Source organism: Oreochromis niloticus, unplaced genomic scaffold (assembly GCF_001858045.2).
Source record: "Oreochromis niloticus isolate F11D_XX unplaced genomic scaffold, O_niloticus_UMD_NMBU tig00007527_pilon, whole genome shotgun sequence".
NCBI lineage: Eukaryota > Metazoa > Chordata > Actinopteri > Cichliformes > Cichlidae > Oreochromis > Oreochromis niloticus.
The window spans coordinates 1-19,320 of record NW_020328625.1 but is presented as its reverse complement, the minus strand read 5'-3'; the positions used below and the strand labels follow the sequence as shown (position 1 = coordinate 19,320).

General features: G+C 41.8%; 1 protein-coding gene and 1 long non-coding RNA gene across 2 annotated transcripts; both read left to right on the top strand.

Moving 5' to 3' along the window:
- Window positions 1-1,535: 1,535 nt before the first annotated feature.
- On the top strand, window positions 1,536-4,631 carry LOC109198740 (calmin). The gene is made up of 4 exons (XM_019354092.1): window positions 1,536-1,770; window positions 2,221-2,412; window positions 3,924-4,006; window positions 4,101-4,631. The coding sequence occupies exons 1-4, from the start codon at window positions 1,536-1,538 to the stop codon at window positions 4,629-4,631; spliced, it is 1,041 nt and encodes a 346-aa protein (XP_019209637.1).
- A 1,353-nt stretch (window positions 4,632-5,984) lies between these two features.
- LOC109198741 (uncharacterized) lies at window positions 5,985-12,942 on the top strand. Its single transcript, XR_002059382.2, has 5 exons — window positions 5,985-6,242; window positions 6,649-6,830; window positions 7,517-7,604; window positions 7,694-7,746; window positions 8,487-12,942. It is a non-coding gene; the product is annotated as an uncharacterized LOC109198741 (long non-coding RNA).
- The last annotated feature ends 6,378 nt before the right edge of the window (window positions 12,943-19,320 follow it).

Below are 19,320 nucleotides of genomic sequence, written 5' to 3'. Positions count from 1 at the left end.
TCACTGAGGCAGTTAAACACTCCTTGGTGGCAGAGCCCTGGTGTTGAGAGGTCGCCCGAGTTCTGAAGGCTCTGGATGTTGTAGGGCTGTCCTGGTTGACACGCCTCTACAATGTTGCGTGGAGATCAGGGCAGTACCCTGGACTGGCAGACCGGGGTGGTGGTCCCATCTTTAAGAGGGGAGACCGGAGGGTGTTTCCAACTACAGGGGGATCACACTCCTCAGCTCCCTGGGAAAGTCTATGCCAGGGTGCTGGAAAGGAGAGTTCGTCCGTTAGTCGAACCTCGGATACAGGAGGAACAATGCGGTTTTCGTCCTGGTCGCGGAACACTGGACCAGCTCTTTATCCTCTCAAGGATACTTGAGGTGCATGGGAGTTTGCCAACCAGTCTACATTGTTTTGTGGACTTGGAGAAGGCATTCGACCGTGTCCTCGGGGTGTCCTGTGGGAGTGTTGCGGGAGTATGGGGTGTCTGGCCATTGCTACGGGCCATTCGATCCCTGTACAACCGTTGCAAGAGTTTGGTTCGCATTGCCGGCAATAAGTCGGACTTGTTCCCGGTGGGTGATGGGCTCCGCCAGGGCTGCCCTTTGTCACCGGTTCTGTTCATAATTTTTATGGACAGGATTTCTAGGCGCAGCCAAGTGGCGGAGGGCTTTCACTTCGGTGGCCTCAGAATCTCATCTCTGCTTTTGCGGATGATGTGGTTCTGTTGGCTTCATCAGGTGAAGGCCTCCAGCTCGCACTGGAGCGGTTCGCAGCCAAGTGTGAAGCAGGGAATGAGGATCAGCACCTCCAAATCTGAGGCCATGGTTCTCAGCCGGAAAAGGTGGAGTGCCCACTCCGGGTCGGGGATGAGTTCCTGCCCAAGTGGAGGAGTTCAAGTATCTCGGGTCTTGTTCGCGAGTGATGGGAGAAGGGAGCCGGAGATCGACAGACGGATTGGTGCTGCGGCTGCAGTGATGCGGACGCTGCACCGGTCCGTCGTGGTGAAGAGGGAGCTGAGTGTAAAAGCGAAGCTCTCAATTTACCGGTCGATCTACGTCCCTACCCTCACCTATGGCCACGAGCTGTGGGTAGTGACCGAAAGAACGAGATCGCGGATACAAGCGGCAGAAATGAGCTTCCTCCGAAGGGTGGCTGGTCTCTCCCTTAGAGATAGGGTGAGAAGTTCGCCATCGGGAGGGGCTCAGAGTAGAGCCGCTCCTCCACATCGAAAGGAGCCAGTTGAGGTGGTTCGGGCATCTGACAAGGATGCCTCCTGGGCGCTCCTGGGTGAGGTGTTCCGGCATGTCCACCGGGAGAGGCCCGGGGCAGACCAGGACACGCTGGAGAGATTATATCTCTCAGCTGGCCTGGGAACGCCTTGGTATTCCCCGGATAAGCTGGAGGAGGTGGCTGGGGAGGGAGGTCTGGGCTTCTCTGCTTAGGCTGCTGCCCCCGCGACCCGGCCTCGGATAAAGCGGATGAAGATGGATGGATGGATGTTACTACAGTGGAAGAATGCAGTCAAATTCAATACCTAAAGGTTGAGATGAGCAGTAAAGTAATTCAGCTCTCTTCTGCCACCCAGATTAAGGAACTGACTGGGAACATCAGGAGCCAGTTCCCCTCCTCTTCCAGTCTTTCATCCATTCCCACCAGCTCTGACTCTGACACATCCTACAGCAGCACGCCATCGACGACAGGCAGTCAGCATCCACAGCCGTGCGAGAACACAGCAGGGCCATTAAGAAGTTACTGCAGTGGGTACAGAAGCGAACACGCAAGTGAGTTGGAGCTGCCATTTCCATTATATATGTTACATACATTATACAATTACATAGTTTGTGTCCTGTTGGAGAAGCAGTAATTCTTTGGATCTATTTGTGTTTGATCCAGTTAGTTCTTTGTGGTCCCTCCATTTTGCTTTTCTCTTGCCTTTTACCCTCACTGCCCAACTGGTTGAGGCAGATGGGTACCAATCTATGAGCCTGGTCCTGCTAAAGGTGTTGTCCTGTGAAAAGGACGTCCTTCCATCTCATTGTCACCAAGTGCTTACTCATAGGGCATCGTCTGATGTTTGGGGTTCCCTTTCTGGTTTTGCAGGTTTTTTAGCTTTCAATGGAGAGTGCCATGAGATGACTGATGTGGTTTTGTTTTGTTTTTGTTTGTTTGGGGTTTTTTGGTGGTGTTCCCGACTGGCCCTCACCACAGACTATTTCTTATTTTTGTTACAGATAGTGTAGCAGTGCAGGACTTTAGTAAAAGCTGGATCAGTGGTCTGGCTTTCCTGGCTGTTATTAAGTCCATTGACTCCAGCTTGGTAGATATGAGGAAAGCCCTATTGAGAAGTTCCAGAGAAAATCTAGAGGACGCCTTCAGAATAGCCCACTACAGCCTGGGTATACCGCGCCTTCTGGAACCTGAAGGTAACAAGACAACAGCTACTTTTACTTACCACCCTAATCACTAATCTAGTGACTGAAACTGTAATTCATCTATGTTACAGATATCGTGATAAAAGAGAGCTCAAGAACAGTGACAATAGTAGTTGAGTGTATCTCATCAGCATATTTTTGTGATGTGTGAATCATTTCTTGAGATTAAAATGCAACAGTAAGAAAACTTTGGTCGAGAGTCAGAATCTAGTCACAATCAGCTTCTCTGAGGATAGCTGACTGCTGTTGTGTGTCAGAATGAATAGCCTTCAGAGATGCTACTTTTAAGGGGAAGTTTTACATTCTACTTGGTCAGGAATACAGCAGTGACATTTATATTTGTGAGAAGAAAATGACCCAATGGTTATATCATAACATAAACTCCCATTAACAGAAAGAAAGACATTTTACTCAGCACCAGAGAACAAATGGACTATAATATAAAAATACATTCACTGTGTTTACAACACATTGCTTAACTGTAACTTCCTATACTCTTGTGTGTTTCCCATGCTACACCACCCCATATACTCCATCTGTCCTCCATAGGCAGACTGCTGCCACTAGAAACTTTTATCTGAAGTGTTTGCAAACAGTGTTACACCCAGTAGTCTATAAATATGTTTTACATTAACTTGGCTGATAACGTAATTCTTGATTTGACAGACACTGAGATTCAGATGGATTATTTGCTAACAAAGAATGAGAAATCTTTTTTGTTGTACACGTGATAGACTGAAGGATTTGACAGGGAATATCAACCATCATTTGAAAAAATCAAAGCTGTTAAATTTAGCGTAGTGTAATTTATTTTTACCACTTATAAACAATGCTGTTACACTACAAAGTAGCCCTTTCAGACAGTCTTCACTGATTTAATAAAGTAATGGTCAGACAGCCTGTAGATTTCCCCATTATTATGAGGGACATATAGAACCTTTAAAGGTAATCCTCTCGTGCATTTCTGGCTGTCTTCAATTGGCTGCTTTTAAGATCAGTCCGTGGAAGTTTCATTATATTTGTACTTGTAATGAATGCTTTGGTGCTCCTGTAAAGCGTTAATTCGATGCTCCTGTTCTCAGTCTCCTGCCTGGCACACAGCTTCAGGATTAGTAATTGCGCATTCTTCTAGTGAAAACTGCTGGAAATCTAACTTTCATCCCAAGTGAAGAGATAGTGATTTTACCACGGACATCAAACTGGCCAGAGTCTTCCAAGACCCTCCAAACAGAGCAGCTGCACTGGAAGCTGTGTAGACATTCCCAAGGAGATTATGTTGAACAGGAGCCTAACCTAATTTAAGTTGGACACGGCTTTTTAATTTTCACAAGCCTGTCCCTGGATTGTTTTTTGGCCACATCTTAGACATAGGATCCTATAATAGTAATAATAATGATAATGATGATGATGATGATGATGATAATAATAATAAGGCATGTTTACATTTAGTTACTCTCTTTCTCCCACTCTTGCTCTCTCTCAATTTTCCTTTATTTGCTCAGATGTGTCTGTCAATGCACCAGATGAGCAGTCTATTATTACATATGTGTCTCAGTTTCTGGAGCACTTCCCTGGTATCGAGGAGGTATGAAAGATCCCTTACTTAGTAGACAAATTGGAATTTTGTATTTTGACTAAGCAGTCATTTGGAAACTGACATTTTCCTGTTCCCATCTCAGCCAGAGGAGCCCTGCCAGCTAATTGAACGAAGTGTCTCTATGGGCCGACTCAACTTCCGCGACAGCGACTCTGACCACATGAGTAAAGGTACTCACCGAAGCAGAGTAAGGGAGCGGTCCTATATGTTTCAGAAGGACAGTGCCCAACCCCCACCCAAAATCTTAATTTCCTCTGTATCAGAAGACAGAAGCATGATGCTACCTTCCTTCAGGGTGACAGCAACTCGATCGTGGTCCAGCGATGACATTTTGACAGATTCGCCCCTAACAGATGACCCCATAAAACCAGTGGAAGAAATCTTAACCAACAATGGTGACCCACAGCTGTCTTATACTCACTCGCCCACCGGCTCATCAGTACCCGAGTCTGTAAACACAGAGTCAGTATTGGATGACTCTGCAATCAGCTCACCAGACTCTTGGGTGGAGAGTGAGCTTGCCGTGGCAGGGGAGAAGGATGGCGAGAGCCAAAGTTGCTTGTGTGATATTGAAACAGCTTGGACGTGTACCGTGCGACCCCTGTGGAAGTAACTGCTATTGATGAAGGATTTATCCCATCCATAGAAGAAAGAGCCCTGATGAGCAGTCACTAAGTGAGTGTTGTGTTGATGAAGGGATTTACTCTTGAGCTCACTGGAGAGCATGCAGAACAAATTCCTGGGCATGCTAAGAAAAGGGAACTACAAGTAGCTGAAGTGGAAGATTCAAACCTTGAAAGAAACAACCAGGACTTGGAAACAGAGCAGATCAATACTGAGGTTACACAGCTAGAGTCTGAATTCACTTCAGCTGAAGTGAGGGACTTTGGTGCTGAAGATCTCCTTGAACCTCACGTACTGAGCTCCAACACTGAACGGCCATCCAGCGACTATTGTGAAGAATCTGTGAAAGAGAATATTATAGAAGACGGTACTCACAGAGATGAGAAATGTGTAAAGAAATCTGTGAATGCACAGAACCACAAAGGAGAAACTAACATTCAAAGTGAATTTCTGCAAGACACAAATATCTCTGAGGAGGTCGAAGTGGAAACTGAATGCCATAAAACAGACTGCTGTGGTTCTTTAGAGAACGAAAAAGAACCAGAAATCTTAAAGGGCAGGAATGAAGTACTTATAGAAACACAAGATGAAGAAAATGAAGGGCTTTTAAAAGACTGCCCAGACTCTCAGGACAGAAATAATTCTGTACAGATTGCTAAAGCTTTAGAAAACACCTGTTCTACCGACACAGAGGAAGTATTAACAACAAGCCAGGCGCCAAGCATAGGCATGAATATTCCTTCCATCTCTATTGTCAGCGTGCCAGAAGAACAGGATGATACAACTTGTAACCAAGAAGAACACGGTACTGCTGATAAAACTCTCAGCCAGCCATTGGTGCTTGTAAGCGAGGTGACCGACATGTGTGCCGACAGTACTGCAAACCCAGATGAAAAAAGCTCTACCTCCAGTAAAGATGATAAAATTATTGCTGAGAGTCTGTTTGAAAATGCTAACCCAACATCTTCTGGAGAATTAATGGATCTAGAAAATCAGCATTTAAATGATATAAATGAACACGATCTATCATCAAATGAACACATGCAAGGTCAGATTGATATAAGTGAAGATGGCGACAAATGCGAGCCTCCTCTTGATGATTCTCAGGGAGAAACTAACTTTTCTACAGAGGCTGAAACTCATATAGTGGATACTGAGCGTGCTGTAAATTCTACTGATCCACCTGATGGACACGAGAGCAAATTAGCTGACACCTTTTGTAGCAGCGACATAGCCAACACGCAGCTCAGTACACTGGATCCATTCAACACCGAGCCAAGTGATGAGATAGGGACGCTGCGCTCTGAACCAGCTACCGTGTCCAGAAACATGGACCTTTGTTTTATACAGACTTTGATCGAGGTTCTCCAACAGAGGATCTGGTTGGTGACCCTGTGGAGCCCATGGATCTGTTCTACCCTGACAAAGAAGAGCTCATGTTTACAGAGCAACCTGACACTGAAGCGCAGACCTGGCCCTCTGTTTGAGTGTCTCTGCTCTGCAGCCAGCACCACCTTCAGACATTCTGCCAGATGACCAACAATTCGATCCGCTGGGTGAAGACTTCAGGGAAGTGGACTTGATACAGGAGCACGATAAGGTAAATGTGAACCTATTTCACTTTCTTGGGCTTCAAGGTCCCGCTGTTGCGTTGCGAGTTTTCGGGAGCATTTTCTGTTGTCATTGTGTATTTTCTCTTGCTATCGCTCTTAAGGTGTGTGCCGCTGCAGCAGTTCAAACATACACAACTCGTCATTGTCACTGGCCTTCAAAATGTGAAACAAAGGAGTTCTGCTGACTTTGTGTTGACCATGTCTCATATTTTGATTGTGGAAAAGTTATTTCGCTGTAATTATTTTATCACCTAGCCCTACCTTCAGCTTGTTTGGCAAGTTTCTCGAAGACATTACTGATACAATGAGCAGCACAGAAGCAATGATATGTTAAAGTGTGACTTTTTTTCTGTACTTTTTATTCTGTTAAAATATCTCTTTTTATCCTGTTAGGTGATCACAAAGGCCACCCAAGAGACAAAGAATGTATTTGGATCCCAGCAGCATTGCTTGTTGCCTGGAGTGAAGCTATGTAAGCCCTTAGGAGATGCTGATGTTCTAGCAGACAGGAGGGATCCCAGTGAGGCTGAGCAACAGAAGCCAGTCTCTGCCAGGGAAAACACAGAGCCTGTGAGGTAGGCTTTCTATTCTTAGTGTACACTGAGAAGCACACTTTACCCAGGGGGAAAGCAATGTTGTGGCAAATGATGGGATTCTTCTGACCCAGCCTTTCAGTTAGACATTTCTATAAATGTCCTGAAAAGAGGAGGCTGAAGGAAATTAAAGGAAGGCAGTACAACACAGACAGGACTGTGGCTTCAGAATTAAAGAAAAACACTTTCTAGCTAACATTCATCAGAGTATGAATGTGTTGGGCTTATTATCTTGCCCAAGGATATTTGGCCTGCAGACTAGGGGGAGCCAGGGATCGAACCATTAACCTTCTGTTTAGCAGATGACCTGCTTTACCTCCTGAGCTACAGCTACAGCTGGACCACTCTCACTTTTAAAAAATACATAGCAGAAAATAAACCAAAAAATAAAGGATCTTTTTTAATGTTTAAAGCTTTTTTATATTCTTCAGTTCTGCCTGACCCTTAAGTATTACAACAGAGCTTGATTCCATCTGGTTCTTTGTTTTGTTATAGTGTTTTCACTGTAAACCTGAAGTTTCTTGAGCCAGAATGTTAGAGCAGCTTAGTGTTTCATGCCAGGACTTATTCTGTGATTCCGGAGGCTTGAAAAAGTCATGGTTTTTGTTATTTCCAGGCTTTACCGTCTCCTGTTGAGAATGAAAGTGATAGATTTTTTTTTTCGTCAGGAGCAGTGCAGGTTCCAGCAAACAAGGTGAAAGCCATATCCCACCAGTTCTCCGTCACAGAAAGGGGGCTCATTGCCCTGAGTCAGTGGTGAGTTTGATGCTCCTTTCCCTCCCACAGTGATGTTAAAACATTGAGTACCACTGTATATTGAGAGTGTGTGACTGGCATTTTCACAGGACAGTCAGAGAGCTGTAACTGCAAAAGCTGACGGCGATGACTCTGATTTTTGGTAAGAGCATTTCCTTCCCTGATTTAGTTGTTTGTAACACTCGAGCCTTTAACTGTGATGTAGGTTCACCATGTTGCTAGGTTTATAACAGTAGCTGCTGACTTGAGGTAACTTCTAATTATGTTATTGTGAGCAAACAGCACTTAAGTTAGATTAATACGTGGCACAGGAAGGACGGACGTCTTCATTTCTCTGCATCTTACAGATTAGCAGGAGAACCTACATTTGGATGTACCTGTGAAGACTACACAGACTTTCTTTGAATGAAATCACAATGTAGCTGCTCCATGCAACTTGTTTTTGTAGTACATATTACAAAAACTGACAACATGGTAAATGCTGAAATCTGTTGCTGTCAGAAAAATGTGATTTGTTACTGGACTTTTGTAACACAGCAGACATTTTGTTGTAACAGACAGAAAAGCACATTCAAATTTCTGTTCCATCTGCGTGAGCTAATTCCAGCACAGTTGTAGTGTAGTGTCAGTCTGGTTCCGTGTCATAGCTTTGCCTCAAATGTGGGTTTCTTCAGTGTTAAATTGTCTGTAATGAAAACAGCTGCTTGAGTTCATATAAAGAGAATGTGCTGCAATACTGAAAATGTTATGAAGAGCACAAGTGTGTGAAATAGCTGAAGAGTGCAGCTCAACCACCAATTTAAAAACTGTTCAAAGGAGAATCAAATGAGCTCAAACCTGTGCAAAGAGAAAGTAAAGTTACATTTGTCTGTGTGTGTGTAGGTGGAGGGAGAACTGGGAGCTACGTGTGCTGCTGCTGCTATGGTTACTGCTCTACTGTTTCTGGGTGTTGCCTCAGATCGACCTGAAGACACTGCCCAACATGCTGCTGAACCGCTGAACACACACACACACACATGCACAAGCACAGCTTCTCTGAGCTATGAGGAAAAATAAAAAACTTTAAGTTTTTTAACATGCACATGCTCACACAGCCAACTGCCACATTTTAATGAATCTACATTAAGTGAAGATATTTAAAACATGTATAATTTCAAACTTACAAGAGTTGGTTTTCTATGTTTTGGTTTTTGGCTTCTAGTGTGGCTTGAATCAGTCTATGTGAGAGTGTAAAGGTCACTGGGGGAGGAAAAACATTGCAGTCTTTTTAGAAAAAGATCATGCTTTTATGAAAATAAAGTTACAAATTTAAGGATAAAAATAAACAAACCCGATTCTGAAAAAGATTGGACACTGTGTAAAATGTAAGAAAAAAACCTCAACAGAATTCTGTGATCAGACAAACCAATTTGAAATTCTTCTTGGAATGAAGAGGAGCTTGTTATCAGCACTCAGTTCAAAAACCAGCATCTTTGATGGTATGGGGCTGCATTAGTGGCTATGGAACTAGCAGCTGGCACATCTGGAAAGACACAATCAATGCTACAAGGTCTATATACATTTAAGAGAAACTAGCCAAAGACATTATCCTTTGGATGGATGCTCTCATCCAAAGATGACCAAGGACCGTTGAGCAGCTACAATCCCATGTAAGACAAGAATGGGCCAATATTCCACTCCTAAAAGTCCCAACTGCTGGGCCATGTTCCAGGAAGCATGTTGAAAAATAACAGAGATGGGCAATTCAGAGTTTCTTGTTCTGGAACAGCTGATTGGAGTTAGGTCAATCAACTCTGAATGTGGTCACCCTGAGATATGCGCATGCATGGCCAGGGAAAGAAAACCATCATTAATGGAGCTCTGATACTATTATTCACCACAGAATATGAACAGGAGGGAAAAAGAGTACTATTAATCAGTGTGGGCCACTTTGTCATCATCACAGATAAGTTTGATAATAAAATATAGCATTTTTACTGCTAAGCCATTAAAGGCTGATGGGTATTGTCATCACCCTGTCAGGTCGACATCCAATTTCGTGAACACGCGAACGAGGTAACGAAGGATTTTTAAATTAATACATAGGTACATCTGTTAGAAGATTCTGGGGTAGCAGTGGCGGTATAGTTTTTATAACGCCTGCTGGCATCATGCACCCAACTATTTTTTTAGATGAAGCTAGAATCCTAATTTGATTTGATATCTAAATTTAATTATTCACTTCTAACCTAAGAACTACAAAATGTAGGTGAAAAAAGCGAAGATAAAAATGTCAGATCTGAATCCATGATCTGTTTTGGATAAGTGGACTCTGACACGGTTTGCTGATCTTTTGCAGAGCCTATGATCTCAGCAATTAAGGTTCCAGGTTGACTCGACACTAATTTAGCTGCTTTTCAGTGTAAAATGTGTCAAGGCTCAGACTCTGAAATTCAGATACCAAAATGTTGTTTGACATAATTCATAATAATAATGACTTCATCTCAGTCTGTGAACACATGTAAATGCTCAGAACCTGCAGATAGTCCATGTTTAAGAACAACTCTAAAATATATGGAGTTCAGTTTGAGTGTCAATGTCGTGATATGTTGTGCGGCAGGCAGGGCTTGGACCCGATATGCAGGACCCTGGAGACAAAAGGATAAACTCAAAAGGATGTTTACTCCTGGATGTCAAGGAGACAAAGCTGGGCTCAAGGCAGAATTGCAAAAGTAGGAGACAAAAGAGAAAAAACAGAACGTGGGAGCATGGACAATAAAACATGAACTGAAGAAAACTGAGACAACTGACTGGCAAAATCAGACAGGAAGTCATGAAAACACCTGCACTGAGGGAACAGGGAAGGCTAGGAAGAATAAGTATAAACCAAATCACCAAAACCAGAATGATAATAAAAGATAGACATTAATTGAAACGTGTTTATTAAATTATAAACAAAAACCCAGAAACTTCAGGACATAATCCAAACATAATTACAATAACACAAAAAAATAGATTTAAAAAAATTAACTGAGGAAAAAGAACAACAAACTGAAAACACTGACTCCAGGAACCATGACACTTAAAGTCATCTCAGCCCCACCTAGTGTTCGCGCAAATATTTACATCAGCTCCAAGATCCAGATGTGACACGTTTTTCGTCACTGTGACAGCTGATAATATTTCCAGTGTGCAACACACAGTAAATGTTTTCAGGAAACTGGCTGACAGCCTGACAGCATTATTGTCAAGGACTTAGAAAGATGGAGAGTATAGATATGACTTTGAGTTTGTTAACCCTGAGATGAGGGAAACTTTATTATCAACTCAGTTTTAGTTAAGCCTTCTTCCCAGATGCTCATAGTGTTTATACAAGCTGCCATCAAATTCAAGATGACCTAATAATTTTCTTAAATAATCCCAAGTTTAAACATTTATTATTTTTTCAGTTTTTTTAAATTGTGAATAAAATATGGGTTTATGAGATTTGCAAATCATTGCATTCTGTTTTTAAACACATTTTGCACAGGAACCAAAAAAAGCTACATTTCAAACACACACAGTATCTTTGACTTTTACATGACTGTAAAAGATCCTGCAACTTTATTCTTGAAATTTCAGTGCACTCATATTAATTAATATTAAAATAAATGTATCAACTTTTACAAAAAGGGGGGTTATAGAATAAAAGTTTTAATAGAAAAATAAAGGCTTTTTTTGTTTTGTACAAATAAGTCCTATTTATAAAGGCTTAAGAATAAAGCTGCAGTTGTGCAAGTAAAACTGTAACAACATCTATGTAGGTATATGGTACAATGCATTTTTAAATACACTTATCAGACATTTGTTTTTAAGGCTTTATGCATTTCAGATGTCTAATGTATCAAAACATTAGATACTATTTAAAAATCATTAAATTATTACATTAAAACACATAGTCGCCATACATTAATTGTGTTGCTGTAGCCTGTCCTGCCTGGGGCACATCCACAGTTAGTGCATTGTAATGTACATCTCCACAGATGAGTCCATGCAATCAGAAAAACTTGACAGGCTTGGAGATGTCCTCATGAACTCGTGCACTCACTGTCCTGTGAGAAAAATGTCACTTGAACCCAAGCAGGCCCTGCTACGTTAATGTGACTTTTTGTCCACCACTGCTATATAGACCTTGTCACATATTATTAGAAACCTTTAGTCAGGTGTCAAGCTCCATAACAGCATTATGCTGATTTGCATCATAGACATGATGACCTTAATAAACAAGGTTTTGAGTTAATAATATTTATAGTTAAGTTGTCATTTTAATTTTTAGTTGTAATTTAATTTTTTTCTAATGAATTCTTCTCTATTGAAATGGCGTTGTGTGATGAAAATGAACTTGTAATTTGCCAAATTATAAATAATTATAAAAATGAAAGTGTGTTTGTAAAATCAAGGCATATTTTCATCTCTCATAAGGCTTTTTCTTTTCACATTTTCCCATGTAGAGATGCAGCTTTGTTCTTTAAATCCAAACTTCATTGTATATTAGAAAATTATGACTATTACTAGTAATAACATCTTTAATCAGAAAATGGCACATTTCTTAAAATATCACATTCATATATTTATTCAGCTGTGGCCTTGATATTTTGTTGCATATGTGCTTACAAATGCATTATTATATTTTTGTGGTTGATCATAACTGTACAGTAGACTTGATTGTACACAAAAGAACATACTATGGATAAATGAATGCAAAATGTAAAGCCATCTAAACCTGATGAAGATTTTATGAGGGTGTTATCAAAAAGTTCTTCGAATCTGGTTCAAGGAGAAGGCGTCCTTGAAGGGTATATGAACTAAATTTTAACCAAAAATGTTTTTTTTTAGTTTTATTTTTTATAGGTGGATTTTTGATGGCACTTTGAAAAATTGTAGGACAATATATGTCAAAATTTTGGAATACTGAGCTTCCATACCAGCACTATGAAGGAAGAATTTTGAGTCTTTTGCACTTTTAAGAAGGAACACAAACTGCCAAAGATAGTGTTGGAAGTGCAAACAGAAATGACACAACTCACCACAGGCCCAATAATGGAGTCTTGTTTTTAAACACACATAAAGTCACATATATCTTGTGTAGTAAAGCGTCACCCCGTCTCCATGTTGTATAATATTAGGCAGAATATGAATTTGTAATATTTTATGCCTGGATCAATGGATTTATTAAAACATTTATGATAAAGACATGTTTTATGTGTTTAAGCTATGCTTTAGCCTGTCCAAGCCTGCTATTGAAAAAGAATGCGCTGAAATATCTTTGTTATTTTTGAACAATGTCTGTAATGAAGCAATATGACAAAAGGATAACAAACATCTGTTGTTCTGTCATCTTTGCCATCAGAACAAACCTAATTACTGACTATTTGAAAAATACACAAACACAAGTCCTGCTTTGACATAACGAATGGTAAATGGACTGATTCTTATATAGCACTGTTCTCTTCTCCCGGAGAATCAAAGTGCTCTATACGACATGCCTGCTTCACCGATTCATACAAGCACTCTTTCAAGGCAGAAGTGATCTAACATTCACACACATTCATACTCGCACCAGAGAGCAACTTGAGGTTAGTATCTTACCCCATGATATTTGGCATGCAGATAGAGCAGCCAGGAATCAACCACCACCAACCTTTCAAATAGTAGAAGACTTGCTCTACCCTGATCTACAGCCACCCCAAAACAGCCATTCATTCCAGCTGAGTGCAAATGTGATCATCGTCAAATCTAAAAAATGATTCATTAGTGATTTTAATGGATCTGAATCCGTGTGTGTATACAGTGGCTTGCAAAAGTATTCGGCCCCCTTGAACTTTTCCACATTTTGTCACATTACAGCCACAAACATGAATCAATTTTATTGGAATTCCATGTGAAAGACCAATACAAAGTGGTGTACACGTGAGAAGTGGAATGAAAATCATACATGTTTCCAAATATTTTTTACAAATAAATAACTGAAAAGTGGGGTGTGCGTAATTATTCAGCCCCCTGAGTCAATACTTTGTAGAACCACCTTTTGCTGCAATTACAGCTGCCAGTCTTTTAGGGTATGTCTCTACCAGCTTTGCACATGTAGAGACTGAAATCCTTGCCCATTCTTCTGACAGAGCTGGAGCTGTTTTGCAAAGAAGAATGGGCAAGAATTTCAGTCTCTAGATGTGCAAAGCTGGTAGAGACATACCCTAAAAGACTGGCAGCTGTAATTGCAGCAAAAGGTGGTTCTACAAAGTGTTGACTCAGGGGGCTGAATAATTACGCACACCCCACTTTTCAGTTATTTATTTGTAAAAAATGTTTGGAATCATGTATAATTTTCGTTCCACTTCTCACGTGTACACCACTTTGTATTGGTCTTTCACGTGGAATTCCAATAAAACTGATTCATGTTTGTGGCTGTAATGTGACAAAATGTGGAAAAGTTCAAGGGGGCCGAATACTTTTGCAAGCCACTGTATGTTGATAGATTTTCATACATTCCTTGCGAGAACTCAAACTCTGAATTGAACACTGAACATAATATTTAACAATGAGTTAATGAAGACTTTTGTATCAGTATAACAATAACAAAGTACCAGTGAAACTATCAAAAGTAAAAATATCATTTTCTGCAGAAAAATGGCCAGTGCAATGATTACATTTACAATTAAAGCTGCAAGCAGCGTTATGAGGGCCCTCGCACCCCAGCACATCGAGCCAAGCTCAAAACCTAAAACCAGCGCTTCCAATCTGATGTCACATTGATGGAATTCATGCATTTAACCACCAGCTAAAATTTCATCTCATTCAACCATTATTATAGTCATCCCACTAGGTGGCGCTCTAACCATTACTGACAAATGGCATAACAAACATTTCCGAGCTCGAGTCTCATCATAACTGTGACCTTTGGGAGAGATTGGACATTGTGTTTTGGAGTGACAGCAGATTACTGCTTTTTGGCGAGTGATTGAAACTCCACGTGCCGCCATGACCACCCCGTTTCCCTGAACGTAAAAGCTTCGCAATTTTACATCACAAAGGTCTTTAGATTCCACACACTGGAGATCGCGGCAATATGATGAAATCCCTTGGAGGAGTTCGTCAAAGTACGGTGCCTGAAAAGAAGGGAAATTGTCGCCAAAATTACACATTAATTTTAAAATGGCTGACTTCCTGTTGGATTTGGGATATTGCTCCAAGAGACTTTTTTGTACATCTTGATATCCTCCATAAGCTTACCAGGTTTCAGACTCATACATAAAACACAGAGCAGGGGCTGTTGTTTTGAAATTTTGTAGGGGCGCTGTGGAGCCATTTTGCGCTATTCAATGAAAATGGTAAAATAACAAGAAAGCGCTCATCACATTGGAGGTTTGGGCCAAATTTCAAGACATTTTAAACTTTCCAAGCCCCTCAAAAGCCACTTCATTGTTCATGGTGAACCGCGTTGCCACCAGGGTGCGCCCTTCAGTTTAAAGTCACAATTTCTCACTGAAGCATCATGAGGGACTGATGGTAATATTCACCGCTTTTGAAGTGGCCACGATGAACCTGTGAAAATCAGTGCAACAAATATAAGACATAACATTTCCTGTTGCCACTAGGTGGCGCTCTATGTATTCTTGACAATGGGCACATCAATCTTTCAGGGCGGGTCTGACATCATGCCTTTAAAGTCTGGTACTGATCAGACTGGATTTCATTGAGTTATACTAATTTGTTTCTTCATGGCGAGACGTCAAAGTTCGCCATGCTGCTGGGTCACACCCTTCCGCGAAAACTCACAGTTTTCACTGCAAGCCAAGACCAACTCCTTAAGGCTTTCCTGGAGAAATTTGAGGCTGCAGATGTCACCCATCAGTATACTGTACTCCAAAGTGTAAAACATGACATTTCCTGTTCCCACTAGGTGGCGCTGTCCCTGGTGTCAAATATGGCAGTTGAAATATGTTCAGGGGTGGAGCCTTATCATATGTGTGCTCTTTGTCAAGGTCGGGCCATGTATGACAGAATGAGAGGCAATAAGATTTTCATGGCGAGTCATCGAAATTCGCCGTGGCACCACCGCTTCACCGTATCGCGAAAACTCAAAAGCTCCGCAATTTAACATGGCCCAGGTGTGTAGTTGACACTGACCAAAGATGAAGCTTATAAGACCAAATCCCAAGGAGGAGTTCGAAAAAGTTCGAGGCATGGAAATGGCAAAATTAGAGCCAAAATGTGACCTTCAATCCAAAATGGCGGACTTCCTGTTGGGTTTGCGTCAATGGTCCCACAGACTTTTTTGTTCGTCTTGGCATGATACACATGTGTGCCAGATTTCATACAAGTAGCTCAAACGATGTGTTCGTAGGGCTGCATTTAACAAGGCATAGGTGGCGCTACAGAGCCATTTCCCAATGCTCATATGTAAAACCATTAAAATACAAAATTTTTCACCAGACCTGGCATGTGTGCAAAATTTCATGAGTTTTCGAGAATGTTAAAGCCCTCAAAAGGCAATTCATTTCAATGAAAAATAATAATAATAATAATAATTAAGCTGCAAGCAGCGATATGAGGGCCCTCGCACCCCCGGCGCGTCGAGCCAAGCCCAACACCTAAAACCAGCGCTTCCGATCTGATGTCACATTGATGGAATTCATGCATTTAACCACCAGCTAAAATTTCATCTCATTCAACCATTATTATAGTCGTCCCACTAGGTGGCGCTCTAACCATTACTGACAAATGGCATAACAAACATTTCCGAGCTCGAGTCTCATCACGCCTGCGACCTTTGGGAGAGATTGGACATTGTGTTTTTGAGCGACAGCAGGTTACTGCTTTTTGGCGAGTGATTGAAACTCCACGTGCCGCCATGACCACCCCGTTTCCCTGAACGTAAAAAGCTTCGCAATTTAACATCACAAAGGTCTTTAGATTCCACACACAGGAGATTGCGTAAATCTAATGAAATCCCTTGGAGGAGTTCGTCAAAGTATGAGGCCTGAAAAGAGGGGAAAATGTCGCCAAATTTACACATTAATTTTAAAATGGCTGACTTCCTGTTGGATTGGGATATTGCTCCAAGAGACTTTTTTGTACATCTTGATATCTCCAATAAGCTTGCCAGGTTTCAAACTCATACATAAAACACAGAGCAGGGGCTGTTGTTTTGAAATTTTGTAGGGGGCGCTGTGGAGCCATTTTGCGCTGTTCAAGGAAAATGAACATATAAAAAGAAATCCCTCATCACATTAGAGGTGTGCGCCAAATTTCAAGACTTTTTAAACTTTTCAAGCCCCTCAAAAGCCACTTCATCTTTCATGGTGAACTGCGTTGCCACCAGGGTGCGCCGTTCAGTTTATAGTCACAATTTTCTCACTGAAGCATCAAGAGGGACTGATGGTGATATTCACCGCTTTTGAGGTGGCCACGATGAACCTGTGAAAATCAGTACAACAAAATGAAAGACATGACATTTCCTGGTGCCACTAGGTGGCGCTCTATGTATTCCTGACAATGGGCATATCAATCTGTTCAGGGCGGGTCTGACATCATCCCTGTAAAATCTGGTACTGATCACATTGGATTTCATTGAGTTACACTAATTTGTTTCTCATGGCGAGACCTCAATGTTCGCCATGCTGCTGGGGGTCACACCCTTCAGCGAAAACTCACAGTTTTCTCTGTAACCCAAGACCAACTCCTTAAGGCTTTCCTGGAGAAATTTGAGGCTGCAGATGTCACCCATTACAATACTGTACCCCAAAGTGTAAAACATGACATTTCCTGTTCCCACTAGGTGGCGCTGTCCCTGATGTCAAATATGGCAGTTGAAATATGTTCAGGGTGGAGCCTTATCATATGTGTCCACTTTGGTCAAGGTCGGACAATGTATGACAGAACGAGAGGCAATAAGATTTTCATGGCGAGTCATCGAAATTCGCCGTGGCGCCACGGCCTCACCGTATCCCGAAAACTCAAAAGCTCCGCAATTTAACATGGCCCAGGTGTGTAGTTGACACTGACCAAATATGAAGCTTGTACGATGAAATTCCAATGAGGAGTTCGCAAAAGTTCGAGGCATGGAAATGGCAAAATTAGAGCCAAAATGTCACCTTCACTTCCAAATGGCGGACTTCCTGTTGGGTTTAGGACATGGCCATAATAGACTTTTTGTGCGTCTCCGAACGTTAGATATGTGTTCCGAGTTTTATACATGTAGGTCATACCCATCTCGGGGGCTCGCGTTTCTCATTTTTCTAGGTGGCGCTACTGAGCCAATTTTCCCTGGACATGTCTACGGACATTAAAATACGTAAATTTTCACCAGACCTGACGCGTGTGCAAAATTTCATGAGTTTTGAGCATGTTTAGGCCCTCAAAAGGCCGATTCATTTGCCGAATATAATAATAATAATAATAATAATAATAATAATAATAATTAAAGCTGCAAGCAGCGTTATGAGGGCCCTCGCACCCCGGCACGTCGGCCAGCCAACACCTAAACCAGCACGTCCGATCTGATGTCACATTGATGGAATTCATGCAGAACCACCAGCTAACATTTCATCTCATTCAATCATTATTATAGTCGTCCCACTAGGTGGCGCTCTAACCATTACTGACAAATGGATAACAAACATTTCCGAGCTGAGTCTCATCACGCCTGCGACTTTGGGAGAGATTGGACATTGTGTTTTTGAGTGACAGCAGATTACTGCTTTTGGCGAGTGATTGAAACTCCACGTGCCGCCATGACCACCCCGTTTCCCTGAACGTAAAAAGCTTCGCAATTTAACATCACAAAGGTCTTTAGATTCCACACACAGGAGATCGGTAATCTGATGAAATCCCTTGGAGGAGTTCGTCAAAGTATGAGGCCTGAAAAGAGGGGAAAATGGCAAATTTACACATTAATTTAAAATGGCTGACTTCCTGTTGGATTTGGGATATTGCTCCAAGAGACTTTTTTGTACATCTTGATATCTCCAATAAGCTTGCCAGGTTTCAAACTATAAATAAAACACAGAGCAGGGGCTGTTGTTTTGAAATTTTGTAGGGGGCGCTGTGGAGCCATTTTGCGCTTCAAGGAAAATGATCACATAAAACAAAGCCCTCATCACATTGGAGGTTTGGGCCAAATTCAAGACTTTTTAAACTTTTCAAGCCCCTCAAAGCCACTTCGTCTTTCATGGTGAACTGCGTTGCCACCAGGGTGCGCCGTTCAGTTTAAGTCACAATTTTCGCACTGAAGCATCAGAGGACTGATGGTGATACTCACCGCTTTTGAGGTGGCCACGATGAACCTGTGAAAATCAGTACAACAAAATGAAAGACATGACATTTCCTGGTGCCACTAGGTGGCGCTCTACGTATTCCTGACAATGGGCATATCAATCTGTTCAGCGGGTCTGACATCATCCCTGTAAATCTGGTACTGATCAGCCTGGATTTCATTGAGTTACACTAATTTGTTTCTTCATGGCGAGACCTCAATGTTCGCCATGCTGCGGGTCACACCCTTCAGCGAAAACTCACAGTTTTCTCTGTAACCCAAGACCAACTCCTTAAGGCTTTCCTGGAGAAATTTGAGGCTGCAGATGTCACCCATTACAATACTGTACCCCAAAGTGTAAAACATGACTTCCTGTTCCCACTAGGTGGCGCTGTCGCTGATGTCAAATATGGCACTTGAAATATGTTCAGGGTGGAGCCTTAT